This window comes from Hibiscus syriacus, unplaced genomic scaffold (assembly GCF_006381635.1).
Source record: "Hibiscus syriacus cultivar Baekdansim isolate YM2019G1 unplaced genomic scaffold, ASM638163v2 tig00110721_pilon, whole genome shotgun sequence".
Classification (NCBI taxonomy): Eukaryota; Viridiplantae; Streptophyta; class Magnoliopsida; order Malvales; family Malvaceae; genus Hibiscus; species Hibiscus syriacus.
Genome location: NW_024062839.1, coordinates 609,796 through 637,663, shown reverse-complemented (window position 1 = coordinate 637,663; position 27,868 = coordinate 609,796). Strand labels below are relative to the sequence as shown.

The following is a 27,868-nucleotide window of genomic DNA, read 5'->3' as shown; positions in this document are numbered from 1 at the left end:
GTCACTATAATCGCTTGAAAGATGCTGAAATTAACGAGTACAATTAAGCAAGGCACACATCATTTGCTACCCTTAAGCAATAATTTCATTTGCATCAGCCAACTTTAAAACTGAGTTCTTGGATTGTGACCCTTGAAAAATGCTCCAAATCCCCTTCCATTTCATCAAGCATCAATGACACTCAATGGAACATGCCACCTCGACGTCACATGGATGCCTAATCGACATAAATCCCAGACCAGAAAGTTAAAATAGGTCCACTTTCTCTTGACATAAATTCTAGTAAATGAAAGTAGGAAGTTCGGCAGCAAAATCCAGCATAAAGAATACAGCATGGATTTAGATGTCTTTTTTCGTAGTTATTCGATTGAAGCGTGCTAGCATTTATGCAGGTGCACAATGATTCTTCATCATCCGTGCAAGCGAGAGTTCTGCTATTAGTATCGTATGCCAAATTAAGTTTCATAATCCAGAAAGTGCAAACAGTAAACAGCTGTGAATTACACATTTCATCAATCAAAAAGACAGAAAAGACTTGAACCCTCACAACTATAAGATGTATAGTTCAAGTTACATACATCAATCACCCGCCCTACATCTCATCATTTGACGCTTATCACATTAATCTGTAAGGAAAACAAATCCCACAATTATAAAGTGATCTTACTTGCATCAAATGTAGATTCAATCGGTGTGAAAATAATAATTCTATAATCATGATCATTTAGGGAGAAAGCCTGGTAAGATAACCTAAGATACTAACAATCTAAAGCTTTTCCTCCAGGACACTAGTGAAGGATTCTAATATGAAATAAAAGACACCAAAGCCCTAAATTGGACGCTTAAAAATGTAACCGATACAATTACATTTAGTCCTGAATGCATAAAGCTGAAATAGTAAGTAAAGCATCATACATGTAACTTCAACCTTTATTTAAACATGCACAAGAACGAATAGTTACACATGCACTATGCTAAGACACAATACTCACCATATCCCATATCGCTTCACTGACTCTCATTGACGTCTCGAGCAACAATAAGTTCCTCTAAATAATCAACATCACCGGTATCTGAAGGCATCAAAATTTCATCCTCGGCGGTAAAATGGTATCGCTCCCCAATAGCTCTTAAAAGCTGGTATACTTCAAACATGGTAGGCCTATCCTTGGGAGGTGGCAATACACAGTTACATGCAACTTTAAGAAATTGGAAAAGTTCATTATCAACACCCTTGCCGACCAAGGTTGTATCGATAGCATCTTGAAGTTTTCCATCATTTGATAGCTGTGTAATCCATTCAACCAGACTTCCCTTGAAGCTCTCAGGAGCCTTGGATACATGGGTAGGTTTTTCACCAGTCACCAACTCAAGAAGGACAACTCCAAAGCTGTAGACATCTCCTTTTGGAGTGGCCACTAGAGTTCTGCCATATTCAGGGGCAACGTAACCTAAATCTCCAAATTCACCATTCACAAAGGTGCTCAAATGTGTATCAATTGGGTTCATCAGCCTAGCAAGACCAAAATCGGATATTTTGGGCTCAAAATCTGCATCCAGTAAGATACACTTGGAACTTATATTTCGATGAAGTATACGAGGATTGCAATTGTGATGGAGCCACGCAAATCCTTTGGCAGCTCCTATACCAATTTTAAGCCTTAAGGACCACACCATAGGCTTTTTAGCATCATCTGCAGGATGCAAATTATCATTGAGAGTACCATTTGCCATGTATCTGTAAACTATAAGCCGTTCCTTTTTTGCCATGCAGAAACCTAGAAGGGGAACTAAGTTACGGTGTTTAACATTTCCCAGAGTAGCCATCTCAGATGAAAATTCTTTGTCAGAGTGTTGAGAATCTTGTAACCTCTTAATCATAAGTGCTGTTCCATCTTCAAGGACTCCTTTGTACATAGTCCCTGTTCTTCCTGTTCCGATGATATTAGTTTTGTTGAAACTATTAGTGGCCTTCATAAGATCATTTAGTTTCATCTTGGAAACTCCCTTTTCAAACAAGGAAACCTGAAATAACATTACCTTATAATTACATTACAGAGGAAAAAAGTAAAAAAATAAAAAGATTACTGTCAGCTCAAATCTGATATTGAGGTATTAAAGTAGCTTGCCTTAATGCCCTTTTCTCCTTTTAAGATCTTTGCCCATTTGTTTCCATCTGGATCATCATCCTTCTTCCTCATGGAAACCATTCTACGGTAATAGAAGAACATACCAATAGCCACACCTATTGCAGCAACTGTCACCCCACCAACAGCAGCCCCGGCAATAATTCCAGTTTTAGGGCCTCCTGAAGTTGACCGACAAGGATCCAGAGGCTTCCCACACAGTCCAGGATTATGCGCAAAATCCTCTGCCGTTATTGTAGCATTAAAAGGTGGGATCGGACCTGACAAGAGGTTATTAGACACACTAAATGTTTTCATCCTATTCAGCAAAGTGAGAACTGGAGGAATTGAGCCCGTCAATCTGTTGTTGTCGAGTTTCAAAAGGTTTAAGAAGCTACAATTCGCGAGGCCAGGTGGAATCTCTCCAGAGAAATTATTAGATGAGAGATCAAGGGTAGTGACAAAACGGATAAAACCAGAAATATTTGATGGAATACTTCCATAGAGTCCGTTGCTCGAAAGATCTAAGCCTGTCATAGTTCTGCATTTCTCAATTCCTCGAGGGAACACACCCTTAAGTCCCATGTCGGAGAGCCTGATGTTCAGGACCCTATTCTCATCCGGATGCCAACAATCAATCCCGGTAAATCTACAAATAAACCCTTCAGTGTTGTTGTTGAAATTCCATGAGGAATTTAAGTAACCCAAGGGGTCCTCAAGTGAATCTTTGATGCTCTTCAAACAATCAATATCGTCTTGAGACGCGTGGCTCAAACTACAGCCAATCATTAACCACACTAAAACACTGACAGAAACAGGACAAACTCGGCTATGCAACATCATGATTATGATTAGGGTCCTGAAAGCAATTTATACAGCAAATAACAAGCTTAACGCGCCAAATCTTCTAAACCATGGTTCAAAATTTAAACCTGAAACAAGTAAAAAGAGAGAGGAAATAAGATCTAATCCACCATTCATAATTATCCAAAAACACGTAGAAAAAAACCTATGAAAAAGTAAAGAGCACAGATAACATAATTCAGCTGATAAACGATCAAATTCACAAGGACCAACACAAAGCTAGAAACTTTTGTACATAAAATTAAGCAAACCAGGTGAGGTTGACCACTTGACCTAGATTCTTAAGGGAATATCAACAAGACCCAGAAACGGAAATTAAAGCAAGATCAAACTTTGTTTAGAAAATTCAAAGACCCACCTCTGATTTCTCAAATATGAACCGAAGAAGATCGAAGAACAACCAAAAGGGTACTCTGGAAACTACAAGGAAGCATCCCCTTTTCCACGAAGAAACTAAGAGAGGAGACCTCTCAATACTTCATATATGAAAAAGAGAAAAATAAGGCAAATTCAACATCATGGTTTGAATAGTCAAAAGCATAATTGAAGACAAGAAAATAAAAACAAGAGAGAGAGAGAGAGAGAGAGAGAGAGAGAGAGAGAGAGAGAGAAGCTTGGAGACGACTAGCCTCCAAGATGGGGCAAAGACTTTTTAATGCTCTTTGCTTGAAAGATTATTATTATTATTATTTTGCCTAAAATTTTCTCCAAAAATAAAAAGGTAAAAGGCATACTGAAAATTGTACAGAGTTAAAAATAATTGTTGAAAAGGCCCTCCGTTTTTGGCTAAATTTTCAATTTGGTGGCCACCCATTGGTCCAATCCCTTTAAGGGGTCTACAAAACAGCCATACAAATTTTAGAATAAAAAATGTATAGAATAATTCTTTTTCTATAATAATCTTGTGTTCTTTTTCTTCGTTTGTCATTTGATAATACGTTGGTTTTTCATTGAATTCTTAATACTGAGATCAAATAAAGGCTTAATATCAAAATAAGTGCCTAAATTGTATCATTTTTTTATTTTTTGATATCAATTTTTCCTTTTTTTTTTCTCTCTTTTACCATTTCCCCCATTTAGCCTATAACTATTTTTTAAATTCTCATTAATCATGTCCTTAATAATAGTCTTAAAAATATTATTTGATTTAAAGAGTTAGAGGCTTTTAATTTTAGTTGCATAGATAATGAGTTGAAGCTGATATTGGAATTCATGGTCAACCATCAGTTATAAAATTGAGTTATCTAACCATTAGTTTTAATTTGGTCAAATTGGTCGTTATCAAAGTGACCCATTTATAATGACATTATGATTAACTACACATGTTTTATATAAGTTTAGGGTTGTAGGAATATAAAATTAGCCGAAGGAAGATTCATTATTTTTACGACCATATTATAAAATCGAGTTGTTCATGTTTTAAAAGTATTAATATCTCAAATTATTAAGAATTTAATCAAATATTTTTTAGTGGCTGTGGCTATAACATTTCGAAGCCTTAACCCAAAGGTTGACTATGGTGATGCACTAAATTATTTATTTTAAGGCTTTGATTGCCACATTATGATTTTGTGGCACATAATAATATTTATTATTATAATTTCATTAAAATATTATTTTTTTAATATTTTTGAATTGATTAATTTAAAAGGAATAAGCAAATACTCATCACACGTTCGACTTGAATTATGCCCAAGTATGAATAAATCTAAGGTAAATTCGACTATTAAACTATACAATAAGTTAGTGGTAGTGATATGTACAAGTAGATAATAGAAATGAACAATTTGGCAAAATGACTCTACTCCAGTAATTTGACCAATATGGTCATCAATATAACATTTTGGGTCATTTTTTTTGCAATTTATTTTTATATCTATTTTTTAAAAATTGGACCATTTAGGATAAATTATAACACATAAAAGGTTAAGTGAGCCATTATACCACGTTATGCGTGTAAAAAAATATTAAAAAACGAGTACAAGTTATCTGCATGACATTTAAAATAAAGGGTTAACTACCGGAATGATCACTTATGTTTGTGTTTTGTCTGCTTTTGGTCAATGATTTCAAAAACCATAAGATTTGGTCACTTTCATTTTTATTTAATTAAGATGTGGTCATACCGAGTTAACTGTTGTTAACAACAATTAAATACTTTGATATAATAACACATTTGATCTCTGTTATTTACATATTCTCTCAATTTAGTCACACTTTTAATAAATTAAACTAAATTTAATCCTCCAATCGAATAATGCCACATGTCATGCCATGCCATGTGTCATCATTCAGTTAGAGGACTGACTTTATTTTAATTTAATATATTTATTTTCACCAATAAAAAAGTGGCATGTGTCACCCTCTGGTTGAAAGAAAACAAAGGAAAACAAACCAGGGCAAAAAAGATTCAAACCTTGGTCACTAAGGAAACTAAACATATATCCAACTATTAAGCCAATATCATTGCTTGGTCTAAAGTAGATAACATGGTGTATATATTTTGTATCTTAGTGTATAAATACTTAAATTCATAATATTTTAAATATATTAACTTAAAAAACATATTTTATGTTAACTTATTAAATATATTTTATTATTAACTTAATTTAAAAATATTTTATTTTTATTTTCATCTAAAAATTTATGATTTATGTTAAAATTTATTTAAAAGTTTGACTAAATCGAGAGAATATGTAAATAACAGGGATCAAATGTCTGATTATACCAACTATCACGTCACATATTCTAGTAATTGTTAACATCAATTAACCCATGATTATCACATCCTAATTAAATAAAAACGAAAGTGACTATATCTTAATTAAATAAATACAAAGGTGACCATATCTTATGTGTTTTTTAAATCAGTGACCAAAATTGGACAAAACACACAACATAAGTGATCATCAGTGTGTAGTTAACCCTAAAATAAAATACAAAAGTTCAATGAACATAAAAGAAAATCATCAAATAAATGAAAAGGCACATTTAATAGCATGGATATGGGTGATCTAATTTGCTAATTCTGTAAGAAATGTTCAAAATGGAAAGAAATTCGATTCACTTTCATACATGAATGAAATAAATTTTATGGATGTTCATATTCTAATATTGCGTAAAGAAATTTCTTATAGACTGAACCTTGGAAGACTGAAAATTTAATAAAATAGAAACTTTCCGATGCCGATTTACTAACTTTTGTGGTTATAAAGAATTGCATTGAAGTAAAGCAAACAAAATGCACAAAAAAAAGTGATATATATGTTTCACTTATTTATACAAAAAAGTATGTCGTGAAATTTAGACATTTTTAAAGATATTTAAAAATAGGCTGAATTTACGAGATAATGTTGTGAGAAAAAAAATTCACGAGATAACGCGTTCCAACAATTAATTGTTGAGATAGAGTGTTTGCTACAGTTCGAATATAGATCGCCAGGTGATCTGGGCGACCAATGAAGGTCGCCATGTATGCTGGGCGTCATGCGTTTGGGTTTGGGTTGTTTCACAAACAAAATGTAGTGTTCTCATCTTAGTCAAACACTAGTTGTTTGGGTTAAATGCAAATTTGGTCCTCACAACTTTACACTCTCAAACGCGTGTTTTAATATTTAGGGGATAATAGCATTTTCGGTCCCCTATACTTTGTAATCTATTTGTTTAATCATTTAGTGACATTTTTAATATTTTGTTTCAAGCATGTATATTTTAATAATTATATTTTAGTCACTAGTTGTTTATTCTGTCAAGTTTGTATATGCTTCATTTTGATCATAATATTTTTAGTTATTTCATTTTAATCTCTGATTTCATGTGTTTTATATATTTTCCTTAATTTTAGAAATTGGCCATGAAATTTGTAAACATGTTATTTTAGCCACTGTTTAGTATTTATGTTTAATTATAATTTAGTCATACATGTTTCTTGTTTATCCTATTTTAGTATGTATTTATTTCTCCCTACCAACGATATTATTTCGCAAATTTTTCCAATATAAAATAAAAATAAAAAATAATGAAAAATACTCGAAATAAATAAACGTAGAACAAATAAAAATTATTGAATACAAAACAAGATATCCCAATAATCAGTTTTAAAATAAATACATACTAAATACAAAACAAGATATCCCAATAATCAATTTAAAATAAATACATACTAAAATAGGATAAACAAGAAACATGTATGACTAAATTATAATTGTTTGTGACTAAAATAAATACATGTATGAGAGTGCAAAGTTATGAGGACCAAATTTGCATTTAACCAAAACAATTATTGTTTGACTAGGAAGAGATAACACTACATTTTGTTTCTCCCAAACTCAAACGGCATGGCGCCCAGACCACCTGGCGACCTTCATTGGTCGCCCAGACCACCTGGCGACCTTCATTGGTCGCCCAGATCACCTGGCGACCTTCATTGGTCACCCAGATCACCTGGCGATCTATATTCGAACTGTAGCAAACACCCTATCTCAACAATTAATTGTTGGAAAGCGTTATCTCATGAAATTTTTTTTCTCACAACATTATCTCGTAAATTCAGCCTTTAAAAATAATACAGAAAATAATCAGGTAAATTACAGAAAATAATTAGGTAAATTACACTAATGACCACTTTTAACTTGGATGTGTCTTATTTTAGTCATTAGTGGTGAAAAATTAACGATTTTGTCATTTTCGTTATCAATATGTTTTGTTTGTCACTAAATCGTCAACTCTTATTAGTTTGATAATATGCTAGGTTAACAAAATGGTTAATTTCAAATTAAACCCCTAAGCTCTCAAAAAATTATTCTTCATCCTTTTTAAAAGTTCTAAAACCCCTTCTTTTTATTCTCTCAAATTTCTCTTCTCTAACCCCAAATCTTAAGCTAACATCACCACCTCAACCACTATCCATGATGTCTCCGACGAAGAGGAACTTTGGAGAGGTTGAGAGCTATCTTAATAACCATGACTCCAATCCACTAAACGCATCAACAATCACAATAGACCTCTCCCTTTTAACATCCTGACAAAGAATTCTAATAAGAGTTAACGTGGCATGTCACAAATCAAACTAATAAGAGTTAACGAATTAGTGACTAAAATAAAATTTCATTGCTTGATTGTTGCTTTCTTGATGTTTCTAAACCTTACAAGCAAACTTCTTGGTGGCTCCTCCCATAGGCTTTCTTAAATTCAACGTTAACGTTGTCATGCCACAAATCAAACGCACAGATTGCATGTGAGGTCTGCTTCAAGATCATACGAGTAAAGTGCTTTGCAGCGTCTCTTCTAGCCTTAGCCTCGACTCTGCAATTATGGCTGAGTTCAGGGCTATTTTCTATGCATTATCCATGTTTGAAAAATGACTTTGATTCGATAGAGTTAGGCTCATCATCGAATGTGACAACTAGTTAGTTGTGGCTTGGATCAAGGCCCCATCGTCTCTCTTTTTCTGTGATTTGCTTCGTTGATCAAGGGTATTTCAGATCGTATCAAGTCTAATGATTTTCTTATTCACTTCGTCATGTGGGTGTTCAACATTGAAGCCGATGCATTGACAAAAGATGGTACTGATTAGGTTTGCTTCAATTTTTGGCTTTATGCATTTTTTCCCTTAATGGTTGGTAGTGGCTCTTGGCTTTACGTTCTCCTGTAAGTCTGTGTTATTGTTTTTGTTGTTTTGGCCGTAGTGAGGTATTGCCATTTTTCTTGATTGTTTTTGTTAGGGAAACCGGGTTATTTCCCACACAAACGTAGTTTCAAAATTGACCTAAAATGTCAAGATCAAAACCACCAAAGGTTGCACAGCAGATAAACCCGTCAAACTATTGAATATTGAAACACAATGGAAAAACTGAATAAAGAACAATAAAGGAGAGAACACACCAAATTTACGAGGTTCGACGAGAATATCGTCTACTCCTCGGGCACCACACCGGATGATAACTTCACTATCAACAAATATTACAACAAATGGAATTCTTTAGAATTCCCAAAGTAAGAGAATGAAGAAAACAAGAGGAAAAGAGAACTTGTTTTGGGATAATTTCTAATAAAATACTTAGGCCTATTTATAGTTGAGTTTTAAGGACTAAACTTATAAATAACCTAATATTTTAGGGACCAAAGATGAAATTCCCATATGCAAAGTTGGCCACCTACCAAAGATGAATTTTCCAATAAGTTGCCCACCAAACAAGATGAATTTTCCAATAAGTTGGCCACCAACCAAGATGAATTTTCCAACTAGCCAAATTTGATTTCAAGCCAAACATAACAAATCTCCACATTGGCTTGAAATTACTAAGCCTGCTCAACTTCTTAAACTCCCCAAATTTGATATTGTGCCTCTAATTGCGCTCACAAGTGCCACACACCCGAAGGTGTTCATATTTTCAAGATGTTAATCAAGTTCAAACAATGATTAAAATTGATTACTGTTACTACCTTGGTCATCATATCTGCAAGATTTTCTGCTGTCGCAATTTTCTGAAGCAAAATCTTTCCTTCTTCAAAGATCTCCCGCACAGAGTGATACCTCACGTCGATATGCTTAGTCCTTGAATGGTACACTTGATTTTTCGCTAAGTAAATAGCGCTTTGACTGTCACAATAGAGACTAATGTGATTTTGAACAACTCCCAAGTCTTCCATCAACCTGTTAAGCCAAATTGCTTCATTCACAACCTCTGAAATTGCCATGTATTCTAGCTCTGTAGTAGACAAAGCCACCGTAGATTGAAAAGTATACTTCTAACTTACTGAGGCTTTAGCAAGAGTAAACAAATACCAGTAGTCGATCGACACTTATCCAAATCACCAGCATAGTCAGAATCAACATATTCAACCACACACTGACCAAGTGTTTCATCTTGTTCAATCACTAAACCAACATCCACGATTTTTTGGAGATACCATAGAATCCATTTCACAGCTTGTCAATGTCCTTTTCTAGGATCATGCATGTACCTGCTCACAACTCTAACTGCTTGTGAAATGTCAGGACGCGTACACACCATTGCATACATCAAGCTCCCAACTGCATTAGCATATGGAACTTTTGCCATATACGTTCGTTCTTCGTTAGTTTTAGGAGATAACTGAGAACTAAGTTTCAAATGAGAAGCTAGTGAGATACTTACATGTTTGGTATTTTCGTTCATACGAAAACATTGTAATACATTTCTCAGATACTACTTCTGAGTTAAACAAAGCTTCTCTCTCTATCTATCTCTGCTTATCTCCATACCAAGAATCTTTTTGGCCTCACCTAGATCTTTCATCTCAAACTCATGATTCAACTGAGCCTTTAATTTGTTTATCTCCTTTTGACTCTTTGAAGCAATCAACATATCGTCAACGTACAAGAGAAGATAAATGAAAGATCCATCTTTGAGCTTTTGCAAATACACACAATGATCATATTTTCTTCCAGTGTACTTTTGCCTCCTCATAAAGCTATCAAATAGCTTGTACCACTGCCTCGGAGATTGCTTTAATCCATATAGCGATTTGTTCAGCTTACAAACTCATTTCTCATAATCACCATCTTTTTATCTTTCTGGCTGAGTCATATAGATCTCCTCTTCTAAATCACCATGCAAGAAAGTTGTCTTCACATCAAGTTGAGGTAGCTCCAAATTCAACTTTGCTACCAAGGCCAATAATATTCTAATGGAGGAATGTTTCAAAACATGGAAAAATACTTCATTGTAGTCGGTTCCCTCCTTTTGAGCGTAGCCTTTAGCTACCAACCTTGCCTTGTAGCGAACATCTTTCTTTCTATGAGATCCATCGTTCTTTGTAAATACCTATTTGTATCCAATTGCTTTTTTACCTTTCGGTAATTGTGTTAGTTTTCAAGTGTTGTTCTTTTGGAGAGATTGCATTTCTTCATCCATGACACTTTTCCACTTATCACTTTCCAAGCTTTGTATTGCTTCTTGGTAAGTGATAGGGATATCATCATCAATAACTGGAAGAGCATAGGCCACCATATCAACAAATCGAACAGGTCTACAAATTTCTCTCCTTGGCCTTGTAACTACAAGTGGTTCTGGTGTGTCCAATGGTTCTTGGGTTTGAACCTCTTCATCTTCTGATTATTCTATTGGATTTGAAGAATCAGCTGCATTAACTTCTAGGATCATTGTCTGCTGAAACTCCACCTGTTTTAGAGTATGCTTCACATACTACGGAGTACTACTTGTCTGGACAGCTTCATTTGTTACCTTCTTTACTAGGGCAGATTCATCAAAGGTAACATCTCTGCTACAAATTATCTTCTTGGTGTCTAAATACCAAAGGCAGAATCTCTTCACTACATGGGTGATTCCTATAAAGAGAGTCTTCTTTGGTCTCGGATCAAGCTTGGATTCTTTTACATGATAATAAACAGTGGATTCAAATACATGTAAGGAATCATAATTAGTAGCAGGTTTTCCAGACCATACATCTAATGGTGTTTTTTCCTCCTATCGCTGATGATGGCAGACGGTTGATGAGATGTCCAGCATATGTCACAGCCTCATCCCAAAATACCTTACTTAACCCAGCATTAGATAACATACATCGAATTTTCTCCAATAGTGTTCGATTCATACGCTCTGCCACCTTATTCTATTGTGGTGTATTTCTAATAGTGAAGTGTCGAACAATATCATACTCATGGAAAACATCAAAGAATGAATCACTTTTATATTCCCCTCCATTGTCCGTCCTAAGACGTTTGATCTTTCTACCAGTCTGGTTCTCGATCATATTTTTCCATTTAAGGAAAATTTGAAGCACTTCATCTTTAGACTTCATCGGATACACCCAAACTCTTCTGGAAAAGTCACCTACAAAAGTTATAAAATAATGGTTTCCTCCCAAAGACGGTGTCTTTGAAGGACCTCATCATCTGAGTGAATATAATCCATAATACCTTTTGTATTATTTATAGTGGTGCCAAATTTCACTCTCTTCTGCTTTCTCAGAACACAATGCTCGTAAAAGTTCAATTTGCAAGCCTTTGCACCTTTCAACACTCCTTTCTTTGCCAGAATTTGCAAGGATTTCTCTCCAGCATGTCCCAACCGCATATGCCACAAATGGGTTGTGTCCAAATCATCACCTCCGGAAGCTGTTGCAACTGCTCCAATAATTGTACTACCTTGGTAGTAATACAAATTATTTTTCCTGATGCCCTTCATCATCACAAGTGCGCCAGATGAGACTTTTAAAACTCCATCTCTCATAGTGACTACTGAGCCTTTGGATTCCAATGCTCCCAACAAGATGAGATTTTTCTTCAAATTGGGCACGTATCGGACATCAGTCAGAACTCTGGTTGATCCATCTTGATTCTTTAATTGAATTGAACTTATCCAAACAGTTTTACAGGCATTGTCATTGCCCATATAAACAACTCCTGCATTTAGTTCTACTAAATCGGAGAACCACTCCCGATTAGGGGACATATGATAGGTACAACCCGAATCTAATATCCACTCATATGAATGGAATAAACAAATACTCATCACACGTTCGACTTGAATTATTCTAATTTCATTAAAATATTGTTTTTTTAATATTTTTGAATTGATTAATTTAAAAGGAATAAGCAAATACTCATCACACGTTCGACTTGAATTATGCCCAATATGGTCATCAATATAACATTTTGGGTCATTTTTTTTTTGCAATTTATTTTTATATCTATTTTTTTAAAATTGGACCATTTAGGATAAATTATAACACAAAAGGTTAAGTGAGCCATTACACCACGTTATGCGTGTAAAAAAAATATTAAAAAACGAGTGCAAGTTATCTGCATGACATTTAAAATAAATGGTTAACTACCGGAATGATCACTTATGTTTGCGTTTTGTCCGCTTTTGGTCAATGATTTCAAAAACCATAAGATTTGGTCACTTTCATTTTTATTTAATTAAGATGTGGTCACACCGAGTTAACTGTTATTAACAACAATTAAATATTTTGATATAATCACACATTTGGTCTCTGTTATTTATATATTCTCTCAATTTAGTCACACTTTTAATAAATTAAAATAAATTTAATCCTCCAATCGAATGATGACACATGTCATGTCACGTGTCACCATTCGATTAGAGGACTAATTTTATTTTAATTTAATATATTTATTTTCACCAATTAAAAAGTGACATGTGTCATCCTCTGGTTGAAAGAAAACAAATGAAAACAAACTGGGGCAAAAACTAGTCAAACCTTGGTCACTAAGGAAACTAAACATGTATCCAACCATTAAATCAAGGCCGTTGCTTGGTCTAAAGTAGATAACATGGTGTATATATTTTGTATCTTAGTGTATAAATACTTAAATTCATAATATTTTAAATATATTAACTTAAAAAATATTTTATGTTAACTTATTAAATATATTTTATTATTAACTTAATTTAAAAATATTTTATTTTTATTTTCATCTAAAAATATATGTTTTATGTTAAAATTTATTTAAATGTTTGACTAATATGTAAATAATATGGATCAAATGTGTGATTATACCAACTATCACGTCACATATTCTATTAATTGTTAACAACAGTTAACCAGTTCTTACCACATCTTAATTAAATAAAAAGTGGAATTAATAATATCTTAATTAAATAAAAACGAAAGTGACTATATCTTATGTGTTTTTTTAAATCAGTGACCAAAAGTTGACAAAACACACAACATATGTGATCATCAGTGTGTAGTTAACCCTAAATGAAACACAAAAGTTCAATGAACATAAAAGAAAATCATCAAATAAATGAAAAGGCACATTTAATAGCATGGATATAGGTGATCTAATTTGCTAATTCTGTAATTAATGTTCAAAATGGAAAGAAATTCGATTCACTTTCTTACATGAATGAAATAAATTTTATGGATGTTCCTATTCTAATATTGAAAGATGAGATATTGGTACAAAGAAATTCAAATTTCTAATTGCGTAAAGAAATTTCTTATAGACTGAACCTTGGAAGACTGAAAATTTAATAAAATAGAAACTTTCCAATCCCGATTTACTAACTTTTGTGGTTATAAAGAATTGCATTGAAGTAAAGCAAACAAAATGCACCAAAAAAAGTGATATATATGTTTCACTTATTTATACAAAAAAAGTATGCCGTGAACTTTAGACATTTTTAAAGATATTTAAAAATAATACAGAAAATAATCAGGTAAATTGCAGAAAATAATTAGGTAAATTACACTGATGATCACTTTAAACTTTGATGTGTCTTATTTTAGTCATTAGTGGTGAAAAATTAACGATTTTGTCATTTACGTTATCAATATGTTTTGTTTGTCACTAAATCGTCAAACTCTTATTAGTTTGATAATATGTTAGGTTAACAAAATGGTTAATTTCAAATTAAACCCCAAAGCTCTCAAAAAATTGTTCTTCATCCTTTTTAAAAAATCTAAAACCCTTTCTTTTATTCTATCAAATTTCTCTTCTCTAACCCCAAATCTTAAGCTAACATCACCACCTCAACCACTATCCATGATGTCTCCGACGAAGAGGAACTTTGGAGAGATTGAGAGCTATCTTATTAACCACGACTCCAATCCACTAAACGCATCAACAATCACAACAGACCTCTCCCTTTTAACAACAATTCTAATAAGAGTTAACGTGGCATGTCACAAATCAAACTAATAAGAGTTAACGAATTAGTGACTAAAATAAAACTTCATTGGCTGGTTGTTGCTTTCTTGGTGTTACTAAACCTCCCAAGCAAACTTCTTAGTGGCTCCTCCCATAGGCTTTCTTAAATTCAACGTTAATGTTGTCATGTCACAAATCAAACGCACAGGTTGCATGGGAGGTCTGCTTCGAGGTCATGCGAGTAAAGTGCTTTGCAGCGTCTCTTCTAGCCTTAGCCCCGACTCTGCGATTATGGCTGAGCTCAAGGCTATTTTCTATGCAGTATCCCTATTTGAAAATGACTTTGATTCGGTAGAGTTAGACTAATCATCGAATGTGACAACTAGTTAGTTGTGGCTTGGATCAAGGCCCCATCGTCTCTCTCTTTCTGTGCTTTGCTTTTTTGATCAAGGATATCAAGTTGTTTACCACTTGAATCAATTTTATTTGTATTTTTGGGTTCAAGTTATAATAAGTAAATTGAGTTTAAATCATGTAAACTTTTGAGGTTGTATAGTTGGATTAACAGTTTATAACCCACGTGAAAGAAAAGTTGAATTTAAAAATATAAGGGTATGTTTGGTTCTAGAAAATATTGGTTATTTTCATTTTATTTCTTAGAAAATATAAAACGTTGAAGAAAACGAGTTTGGTTGTAAAATTAAAAAATTGTTTCTAGAAATTGAAAACAAATATAAACGAATATATAAAAAACATAAAAAAGATATTTTTATTATTTTCATTAATTGTTTTGAAAATTTGAAAAATAAGAAAACACATGATCTAGATTTTTAATTTAACTCGCACAGATTCAAATCCTTTTAACAATAAATTTTTTACTAAATGGTATCTAAAACCCTCATTAATTTTGCAAAAAATCAATATGGTCCCTAAACTTTTTTACACTCAATTTGGTTCTTAAACTATTTTTTTAATAATTTATTTTTTAGTATTTTTATATTTAATTTATTAAATATCTTAATAATTTTTTATATTTTAGATTTTAAATTTCAGTAATTTTTAACTTAAAAAAATTAAATACTTTTTAAATTTTTTCAAAAAAAATAATTAATTCCTTAAACTTTCTAAAAGAACCAGCCCTATAACTTAGTCAAAAAATCAATTAAGCACATCTACCACATCATCATCCATCGTGTACTACCACAACAACATTGTGAATATCACATCAATATTCTATATTGACATGTAAGCTTTGTTAACTATCATGTAAGCATCGTGATGATCAACATTTGATTCTGTTAGTCAAAGGGTTAGATTGATTTTTTTTTCTTAATTATGGGTCACATTGAGTGTAAAAATAAATTCAAGGGCTACACTATTTTTCCCCAAAAGTTTGAGGGCATTATATATATATATATATAATTTTAAAGATACTTTTCTGTGTTCTTGTTTACAACAATATTTTTTGTATATCTTTTTTTAATTTGGTCGATATTTAATATACATTAACATTATATTCTTATTATAAGCTAAAATAATGTTTGTGTTATAAAATTTATTATTAACTTTATTGTTTTATATTTGTATAACTAACGTATTAAATTTATGTAATGATTTTTTATTAATTATATTTTAATATAATTATTTAATAACTATTTGTTCATTCTAATTTAAAAAATCAATACCATATATATTTCAACTATTTTTATTTCTGAAATCAAATTTTCATTTATATTAATCAAATATATTTTTCTAATTTTAAAAAAATGAAAATAAAATCTATTTTCTAAAAAAACAGAAAATATTTTTGGGTCCTAGGTTTTTTCCCATTTGGCCATCAAATAGGTAAAAATATAGGTTATAGTAAGTAAATTGAGTCTAAATTGTATAAGTAAGACAAAATACTTGGGAATGTTTAATAATTAATATATTCATAAAAAAGGGGTAAATTACATGTTAGTACCTAAATTATCAGTTTTGATCCATTTTAATACCTAAGCTTTCAATTTTTTCAAAACTATATCTAAAATTTATTTTTTTGTTTCATTTTAGTATCCCGCTCAAAATTTAACGTTAAGTTTTGAAAAAAAAATAAAAATTAAAGGTACTAAAACGGACCAAAACAAATAGTTTAGGTGCTAAACGCATTAAATTTTTAACGACAAGGTACTAAAAAGAAATAAAAACTAAATGTTAAGTAAGGTTTCAAAAAAATTGAAAGTTTAGGTATTAAAATGGATCAAAACTAATAGTTTATAGTTTATGTACTAAATGCGTAGTTTATCCTAAAAATGATTTTAATAATAACTTCTATTTTCCATATAGATAAAAGAAAAACAAATCTACAAAAAGATTACAACCTCATGATCCTACTATTGATTCCATAAAAACAAATAGGGTAAACTATACATTTAGTACCTAAACTATCATTTTTGGTCCATTTTTAATACCTAAACTTTCAATTTTTTCAAAATCATACCTAACGTTTAGTTTTCATTTCATTTTAGTATCTCGCTGTTATAAACTTAACGTGTTTAGCACCCAAACTATCAATTTTGGTATGTTGTTGTACCTTTAACTTTAAATTTTTTGTAAAACTTAAACGTTAAAATTTGAACGAATACTAAAATGAGACAAAAACTAAACTTTATGTATGATTTTGAAAAAGTGAAAGTTTAGGTACTGAAACGGACAAATCTGATAATTTAGGTACTAAGTGCATAATTTATCCTAAAGAATATGGTTCTGATAATAACATTTTCTTTTGGAAAAAGGTACCTAAGGATCATGTACTTTTGGGAAAAAAACCAATGTGGCCCTCGAAATTTTTTTGCCCGTTGACCAACAGTTTTCATCGTTGACCGTTACGATGCTAACGTAACATTTCACGGTGTTGATGTGGCTGTCCACGATGACTAGTGACGTGGCATATGGGTTAAATTAGGTTTTTTTTCAATTTCGTGGCCTAAATTGATTTTTTTTAAAAGTTCAAGGGCTTAATTGATTTTTTTAAAATACAAATATTTTAAATTTAAAATATAAAAATACCATTAATTATTAGTATTATTTATTAAATAAAAAACATGTTATATTTAATTTTGAAATATTATTATTTAGTTTAATTTATTATTTTATTTTTCATTGAAATTACAACAAAAAGGCCAATCCAAAATGGTTGTTCGTGTATCAATAAAAATAAGGATAATTAGAATGGACAACTATTGGAAGGAGAGTGTAATATATACTTCCATAACTTTTCATACAATTAATATTTCAATAAACTCACTATCAAAAATCAATATAAATATACTTGTCATATATGTAAAATTACGAATCAATCTGATCTTTATCTAGGGCCAACTTTAAGGGGAAGCACTCTGAGTAATCGTTCATGTCCCTTAATTTTTTTTGAGAATAAAGGGCCCCAATTTTCTGTATATATAATTAGGACCCCTAATTTTTTATATTTATAATTAGAGTCCCTAATTTTTATAATTTCATAATTTAGTTTTTGACCTTTTTCATCATTCTTATTAATTCAATCAATTGTGAAATAAATTTAATCATTTTTTTCTTTTTTCTTCTTCAAATCTTACTCTTTAATTTATCAAATATCATTTATTTTTTAGTCTTCTTTAATCTCAATCTAACTGTTGAAAACATTTTGATGTTTCGATATAACAAATTAAGTTTAAAAGAATTTTAAGATTTTACAAATGATTTTCTAAGTGTATTCGATTTAATAACTCGAATATTAAATTATTACTCCAAGTCTCTTCAAGATCAATTTCAAACCTTACTAAATGTGTAAAATTGTGTTTTATACTTCATATATTTTTGAAACAATTTTCACAAAGTATTTTGAACCAAAATCAAGCCTAAAATCAATTTTTCAAAGTGATGCACCGATGCACCAATCCATGCATCGATGCACCATGGAATGAATTGAACATCGAATGCATTTCATGCATCGATGCACTCAGAGTTTTATGAAAACATGCATTTGATGCACCAGCCATGCATCGATGCACTCAGGCTATTTTGAAACATCGAATGCATTTTTTGTGTCGATGCACTAAGGGTCCAACGGTCAAAATATTTGAATTTTACACTTGATGCACCGATGCACCTAGTGTATGCATCGATGCACTGACGCTCTCAACTGATTTTATTAATTGTTTCCACACTTAAACGGCTATATTGACTCCATTAACCATCCCCAACGTTCAAAATCATTTGAAGGAGTACTTAAACAAGTTCTGAATCCATTGATCAATAATAAGAAAGAAGAAACCATAGAGAAACAAGAGAGAAAGCATCAAACATCAAGTTTGTGCAATTCAAGCCAAATTTCCTTTCAATATTCTTTTTGCTTTCAAGAACAAAAATTTGTGCTCATTTGTAATTATCTTTGAGTGTTCTTATCTTGTTCTAGAATTGTGCAAACATATTACCTTGTGAGGTTTTCCTTGTAAGTTTGCAAATTTATGTATTTCTCTTTGAAAAATAGTGTGCTCGAGAATTGGGGTGTAATTCTTGAGGGAGTTGTAAGGTTACTCTTTGTCCTCAAAAGAAAGAACAAATTAGTGAATTTGTTGGAAATCCTTAGTGTGGATAGCTAAGGTAGTGGACGTAGACTTTGGTTGAGAAAGTCGAACCACTCTAAATCGCTGTGCAACTTCTTTCAATTTTCTGCAAAAAGCTTCCACCAAATTTTAAATTACCAATTCACCCCCTCTTGGCCGATTCCGTCGATCGATTAACTCAACAATTGGTATCAGAGCTTGACTCATTTGAAGGTTTAACCGCCTCTTGAGTAGATCCGGGAAGAGTTAAATCGATAAAGATGGCGTCCACTTCCGGTTCATTCTCCATGGAAGAATGCAGGCCAATTGACGTGCCTCCACACTTCAACGGAACAAATTATCGTCGTTGGAAGAGATTTATGATGATATTTATCCAAACATTTGATATGGAAGCTTGGATGATAATCGATAAAGGGTATTCATCTCCTACGAAAAAGGCAAAGAAGTGGAGTGATCAAGAACAGAAGAAAGCTCAACAAAACACAAAGGCTATGTACATGTTATGTTGTGCAATTGATCCTAATGTATATAAAGGAGTTTCTTCTTGTTCAAATGCCAAGGTAATGTGGGATAAGCTTGAGGAGATCTACGGAGACAAGGAAGAAGAAGAACTAATAAAGGGGATGTCTTTATTAGCTCTCACAGAGCCAAATGTATCTTCTAACTCAAATAAATTAAATTCAAAATCTTTTAATGAGTTACAAGATGCTTATGATGAATTATTTTCGAAGTTTGAGACCATGAACTCCAAATATAGGAATTTGATTTCTAAATTTATAGTTAAAAATGATCTTCTTTTGAAAGCTAAAACAGACTTGGAAAAACAAAATGAAATGTTGAAAAATGAGTTAGAGCTTTCAAAACTAAAATCTGAAAATTTTGAAAGAGGAATTTTCAAATTAAACGAACTTCTTCTAGAAACGAAAATGGATTTTGAAAATCAAAATAAACTCTTGAAGAAGGATTTAGAGCTTTCAAAAATGAAATTTGAAAGTATTGAAAAAGAAAATTTTGATTTGAAAGTTAAGCTTGAATGCTTAACAAAAGAAAAGGAGATCATTTTAAATAATTCATCTAGTTCAATAATGACAATATGTTCACATTGTCATTATCATGGTCATAAGGAACATATTTGTCCTTTAAAGAAAGGAAAAAGATTTAAAATTAGACAAGTATGGGTTCCAAAAGGAACAAGGGGTATTGAAACTAACATTCACGGATCCAAAGCAATTTGGATACTAAAATCTACTTAAATGTCTCTTGTAGGTGTGTGGGAGCAATGGTGATGAAGATGATGATATTCAATATGCTCTAGCCACACATGAAAAAGGAATTGGTAACCTCTAAACTTAATGTATTTATTTTATTTGGTTGCTCATTTAGTTTATGCATGCATGAGGTTTTAAATTTTCTAAATGATTATGTGTTATCTCATGTATGTTGAAAGATATTGTATGATGAACATAGTAATTTTTGGTAATGTTTTATAAACTCTAGTTCATCATTTTAATTTTTGGTCAAAATTGTTTTTAAAATATAATTGATATCTCTTTAACAATTGATATCGATTTTTTCAAGAACTTTGGTTTTGCAAAATTTTGACCTTAAATTTTTCTTAATGATTATGCATAGTTTTTTAAAATATTATAAAGATTTAATGCATAACATTTTCAAAAACTTTATGCATGTGCTTTTAATCTCGATAATCAATATTGCATAATGTTTTGTATGTGAATGGATTAAAGTATAATCCGATTAGATGAATTTGACAAAAGATACAATGTCTTATTTTTAAATTAAGTGTTTGCAAAATTGATTGACATTGCATATATTTTGATTATGCTTGTTGGTCATAGAATAGGAAACATTTACATGGTGCATTTAGACTCTATTGATATAACTAATTTATGCCTAGTTGCTAAGGATGAGCATGATAGTTGGTTATGGCATAGGAGACTAGGACATGCTAGTGTGCGTGTTTTGCAACGGCTAATTCAAGGTGATTTAGTTCGAGGGTTGCCTAAACTAAAATTTGATAATGATAAAATCTATGATGCTTGTGCTAAAGGAAAACAAAAGCGAATTTCTTTTAAATCCATTAATGACGTATCCACTAGTAGAGTTTTACAATTGATCCATTTAGATCTTTTTGGGCCATCTAGAACTACTAGCTTGGGTGGAAAACAATATGCATTTGTCTTGGTAGATGACTATTCTAGATATACTTGGGTTCTATTCTTAATTACTAAAGATGAAGCATTAGAAAAATTCATCACGTTTTCAAAAGTAATCCAAAACGAAAAAGGTTACTCTATAACTAGTGTTAGGAGTGATCATGGAACTGAATTTGAAAATCTTGGATTTACTAAATTTTGTAATTCAAATGGTATTAGCCATAATTTTTCAGAACCGAGAACCCCTAAAAAAATAGAGTCGTTGAGAGGAAAAATCTAACTTTAGAAGAAATGGCTAGAACCATGCTTTGCGAAAATAATTTACCAAAATATTTTTGGGCGGAAGCCACAAATACCGCTTGTTATGTTATTAATCGAGTAATGATTAGGCCTATTTTAAAGAAAACTCCATATGAACTTTTTAAAAAAAAATAAAAGCCTAACATTAGCTATTTTCATCCTTTTGGATGTAAATGTTTTGTTTTAAACAACAGTAAAGACAATCTTGGCAAATTTGATGCTAAAAGTGATGAAGGAATTTTTTTGGGTTATTCCTTAAATTCTAAAGCTTATCGAGTATTTAATAAAAAGAACTTTGGTTGTAGAAGAGTCTATACATGTTGTTTTCGATGATAATCTCCTTCCGAGAAAGGATTCTTGTTTGAATGATGATGTAGGTGTTATAAATACAAATAACGTTAGACATGACGTTGGAGAACCATCATCAAAGGAAGAAACGAAAGATGAGGAAACTAATGATCCTCTCGAGAATCCAACCATTGAAGAAAGGAAAATATCTTACCCAAGCGAGTACAACTATGTCAAGGATGGTGAAATTATAGGTGATCCATCAAAAGGGGTAACAACTCGATCTTCTCTTAGAAATATTTGTAATTATGTTACATTTATCTCATGCATAGAGCCTAAGAATATTAAAGAAGCATTAAAAGATTAACATTGGATTATAGCTATGCAAGAAGAGTTAAATCAATTTGAGAGAAGTAAAGTATGGACATTAGTTGAAAGGCCTAGTAATAAATCTATTGTAGGTACTAGATGAGTATTTAGAAATAAGCTTGATGAAAGTGGTAATCTAGTGAGAAACAAGGCTAGAATTGTTGCTCAAGGCTATACTCAAGAAGAAGGCATAGACTATGATGAAACATACGTTCCCGTAGCTAGGATGGAAGCAATTAGAATGTTATTAGCATTTGAATGTTTTCATGAATTTAAATTATATCAAATGGATGTTAAAAGTGCATTTTTAAATGGTTTTATAAAGGAAGAAGTGTATGTGGAACAACCTCCAGGTTTTGAAGATTTAAAATTTCCAAATCATGTTCTTAAATTGACAAAAGCGCTTTATGGTTTAAAACAAGCTCCTAGAGCTTGGTAAGAAAGATTGTCAAACTTTTTAATTGAAAAAGGGTTTTCAAAAGGGAAGGTTGACACTACATTGGTTTTAAAGCATAAAGGTAAAGATTTATTAGTAGTTTAAATTTATGTTGATGATATAATATTTGGTTCCACTAATGATGTTCTTTGCCAAGAATTTTCAATGCTAATGCAAAGTGAATTCGAGATGAGCATGATGGGGGAGCTCTCATTTTTCTCAGGACTCAAAATCAAGCAAAAAAAAGATGGCATCTTCATCAATCAAGCTAAGTACATCAAAGACATGCTCAAGAAGTTTAGACTGGAAAATGGAAAACCGCATGGCACACTAATGAGCTCATCAACAAAGCTTGACATAGATGAAGGAGGTAAATGTGTGGATGTTAAATTATATAGTCCAATGATTGGTTCTTTGCTTTATCTAACTGCAAGTAGACCGGATATTATGTTTAGTGTTTGCTTATGTGTTAGATTTCAATCATGCCCTAAGGAATCACATTTACTAGCTGTTAAGAGGATCTTTAGATACCTTAAGGACACTTCTAGTTTAGGACTTTGGTATCCTAGAGACTCTAGCTTTAGCTTGCATGCCTTCTCTGATGCGGATTATGGATGATGAAAATTAGATAGGAAAAGCACCTCCGGTACTTGTCAATTCCTTGGAAATATGTTGATTTCTTGGTTTTCAAATAAACAAAATTGTGTTGCATTATCTACCACTGAAGCGGAATACATTTCAGTCGGTAGTTGTTGTGCACAAGTTTTATGGATGAAACAACAACTTTTTGATTATGGAATTGAAGTAGGTACCATTCCTATCAAGTGTGACAATACTAGTGCTATTTTTCTCACTAAAAATCCCATCCAACTCTCTAGAACTAAGCATATTGAAATTAGACATCACTTCATTAGAGACCATGTCGCTAAGGAAGATGTAGTTCTAGAATTCGTTGATACTTTGCACCAATTAGCGGATATCTTTACAAAGCCTTTAGACAAAGAAAGATTTTGGACACTTAGGAGAGAATTAGGTTTAACTGACCTATCTTCACTTAGTGTTTAAAATAATTTTAGCACTTTTAAGAATAAATGAAAAATGCTTATAAAAATAATTTTTGATTGCATTCTTTTCAATTAGTTAGGGGGAGTTTATGTTATTTGGTGAAAATTAATTTTATGTTCAAATGTAGTTTAAGGATTAATTTGATTGATTTAACATGATTAATTTTCAATATATGAGTTGACAATACCACTAGAGCTAATTAATTTAGCATTTTGAGTGTTTAAAACGGATTTTTGACAATTTTGTGCTTAATGCATCCATACACTTAACAATGCATCCCTTTGAATGTGCATCGATACACCATGAAGGTGCACCAATGCACGCCTTGAATGTGCATGCACAAAACCATGCATTGATGCATCCATCGGGTTTTTGGATAAAAACCCTATTTCTTCCTCATTTTCTCAAAACACTCTTAAAACTCTCTCTTGGCCGCCGCTCCTCTCTCTCTCCTTACTATCAAAATTTCTCCAAATCCTTGGTTTTTTGATCGGAATCTTTGAGATTTTCAATTCCTAATCCTGCTCTTATCATCAAAACGTGCAAAACAACATCTCATTCTCATCAATCCGAAATTTTCAAGGTATTTTTCTAAAAACCTCTATTTTATCATATTCTAATCTTAGGACTAGTTTTAATTAGTTCTAGGATGAACATTATATCATACATTGATTGTTTGATGATTACAAACTAGATTTTACAACTAATTTAATCAAAAACTCACAAATTTTCAATGAAGTTTTGAATTTTTGAAATAAAAAAACAAAAATCTAAATTTAATTTTTAAATTTGATGTTTTTGATTTAATTATGTTGTTTTCATGAAAACTATATATATTATGATCTTTCAAAGATTATTTTCAAATAATTTTTCAAAACTATGCCCATTAGGATTCTATTTAGAGAACCTTGAATTATTGAAGACTCAATTGAGATTTGGGATTGATTATTGTGCATACATGTGTTTCAACTTGCAGGTGATTTTCCTTATTCCAATTCCTAAACCATGTGTAACACCCCCAACCCGTATCCGACCCGGATACGAGTATGAGGTGTCACATTGACTTTTCAAACTTTGACTCTTGACAAAATTCAAAGAATTTTTAAACATTTCATTAAAGTAAAAGTGGTTTAGTTAGATAAACTGACCACAATAACCAAAATCAATCAGAGCATATTTAATTCAACCAATTAGTACATGCCAACTATACTCAAAATAACCAAAAACATTTAAATCCTCTATTTTCTGATCTGAAATTTTGTAAGGGAGGTACTAACCTGTCTTACTCTTCTTCTCTTCTCTTCTTGCTTCTGTAACCTACGTGTGAAACAATCACACGCTAAGTCGAAGACTTAGTGAGGCAATAAACATATAAGGTAAACGGTAACTAATAATCATACATAACAATTACTACTATCATTTCATACAACTCATACTTTTACATGTAACAAATATATATACATACATATATGTCATTATCATTCATATCTCTTATCTCATGTTCCTATGATCTCTTATGTTCATATCATATATCTTATAAACTTATTATTATATCATCATTTCAATCAATTATAATCATTCACATATACCTTAACATGTACTCATGTATATCATATAACATATACCATATATACTATCATAAAACACGTACACCCAGGCAACTATAATATCATCTTCATTTTTATTAATATTATCTATTTAATAGCCCATGATACACATGTGAGAACTAAAGATATGCGAGTACATAGAGGTTGTGCACTAATGTTGTCACCACAGCTCATATAATTGCACCGAAGTGCCACATATAATTGCACCGGAGTGCCGCATAGAATTGCACCGTAGTGCCATATAATAATGTCCATTAGGACCACATATCATTCCTTAATAATCATATACATATACTAGGGATCAAGTATGTGTCTCACCAGACTTCACACATGTTCCAAAGAATACATATATGTCCCGAAGGACCACATATCATTCCTTAAGAATCATATACATATGCCAAGGATCAAGTATGTGTCTCACCAGACTTCACACATGTTCCAAAGAATACATATATGTCCCGAAGGACCACATAGACCCTCGACTCTTGGCATGCCAACTATACCCCTAGCTCTCATGACACATAACATGGGCATTAATATTTATGTTAACATACATTCACATATACACATAGTCATGTAATCCTTTCACATAGCTCATTGTCATATAAATCACATATCCCATATACATATAAACTCATGGTTTACCTACGTGTAGAACATTTTCATATAATTACGTAGTCATATAATATTTCATATAACATATATTTTCTCTTTCATATATCTCATATCATGTATCATATCTTGTGATCATATAATAATGTTACTTATAATCACATAACTTCTACTAATAGGGTTCAACATCATTAAACTTAGTTCCCTTTTTCATATCATCATACATTTATATATTCTTATATGTCCTATCAATAACCTATAAACTCACTCATATTCTCATATATTCACATAGATAATATCATAGGATTTATATCTTTTCATATGTTTTATGTTCTATTCTCTTATATTCACATACATGTAATACATATCAAACATGTTTACATAAATCATTTCTAATTTACATAATTTATGGTCATATAGTTCCTATTACAAGTCACTTATCTTATCTCGTCTTCTCATATGTTCATATTTATCATACACCACATAAGTTTTATTACATACTTATATCACATTCATGTATCACTAATTCATAATATAATTTACATCGCATCATCTATCTTATTCTTTATTCCTTGGTATGCACTTATATTACATAACCTATTTTATACTGATAAACATATATATATATATATATATATTACTTATATTATTTCTTTTATATACAAATTAATCAATTTACTTAATTCAATTTCATATAACTCCTATAATTTTCTCATATCACTCCATATTCAAGTTTCCTAATTGATACATCATTCTCATTTCATTCTATAATTCAATCTTATTTAGTTTCTCTCAATTCACATTAAATCATATAACGCTATTATATTAAATTCTCATAATTAATTATACCACTATGTACAACTCATAATCCTATTATTCATATAACATTTCCACATAATTACCTAGTTTCTATCGTTTCTCTTGGATTCACTTTCATCATATTCTTTTATTTTTACATATTTTATTTCATAATCCTATACTCCCTTTATCATATGAATTATGTAGATTCTCTTATAACTCTTCATAGACATATTTTCAATTCTATATATCATGTAGATCTTATCATATGACATATTCTTTATACTTACATAAATTATATAACACATACAAACATATCAGCTCATATAATCGATCATACATACATTTCATGTCATTCACCTACTTATAATCAACACTTCATGCATAATAAAATAACTATCGAAAATAGACTTATCACAAGTCCAATTTCCTTATAATCCTATAAAATAAGATGCACTCACCTGGGCCTTACTAAGTTAATACCGATCTCTCATATTTCCCCTTGATCGATCTTATTTGCCAAATATTCCGGAACTGATTTAGGCTCGGTATCTACACAAATATACAATTTAAGGCAATCTATCAAAATCTAACCTTATAACTTGATATTAATAGCTTAAACGACTTTAAGAAATCAACATTTCCATTTTCCTTTAGGGGGTATCGATTCCCTACTGTGGGGGTATCGATTCCCCTCTGGCATTCTGGAATTCCATGTTCGCTTGAGGGGGTATCGATTCCCCTTGAATGGCTATCGATTCCCCTAGCCCAGAAATCCCATTTTGAGCTTGAAATTCACTTCATTTCAGCTTAAACCTTCATATTTTACTTCCTTTAATATTCCTAACTTCCATACACATATTTAAACTCATTTCTATTCCATAATCACTTCTTTAAACCCAAAATTCCATCATTTACATGTCATTCAAGAATCACACTAAATTTTTAATGTGTTCTAATTCCAATTCTAACACTTCATACTTCTTAATTAGATTGATGACAAGTCAAATTCATCCA

General features: G+C 31.5%; 1 protein-coding gene across 5 annotated transcripts; it reads right to left on the bottom strand.

Annotated features, from left to right (window-relative positions):
* LOC120139073 (probably inactive leucine-rich repeat receptor-like protein kinase At5g48380) lies at positions 1–27,725 on the bottom strand. 5 transcript variants are annotated; one of them, XR_005517586.1, is made up of 5 exons: positions 3,349–3,571; positions 2,130–3,058; positions 993–2,025; positions 579–626; positions 1–217 (listed from the first exon to the last, which is right to left on the bottom strand). XR_005517586.1 is itself a non-coding variant. In XM_039154409.1 (4 exons), the coding sequence occupies exons 2-3, from the start codon at positions 2,967–2,969 to the stop codon at positions 1,009–1,011; spliced, it is 1,857 nt and encodes a 618-aa protein (XP_039010340.1). In that variant the 5' UTR covers positions 2,970–3,058; positions 3,349–3,571; the 3' UTR covers positions 2–217; positions 993–1,008. The 5 variants fall into 5 exon arrangements, 4 of the variants coding, with proteins under 4 accessions (XP_039010340.1, XP_039010338.1, XP_039010337.1 ...); XM_039154409.1 differs by lacking the exon at positions 579–626 and having other exon boundaries at positions 2–217; XM_039154407.1 differs by lacking the exons at positions 1–217; positions 579–626 and adding an exon at positions 27,710–27,725 and having other exon boundaries at positions 818–2,025; positions 3,349–3,466.
* Between the last annotated feature and the right edge of the window lie 143 nt (positions 27,726–27,868).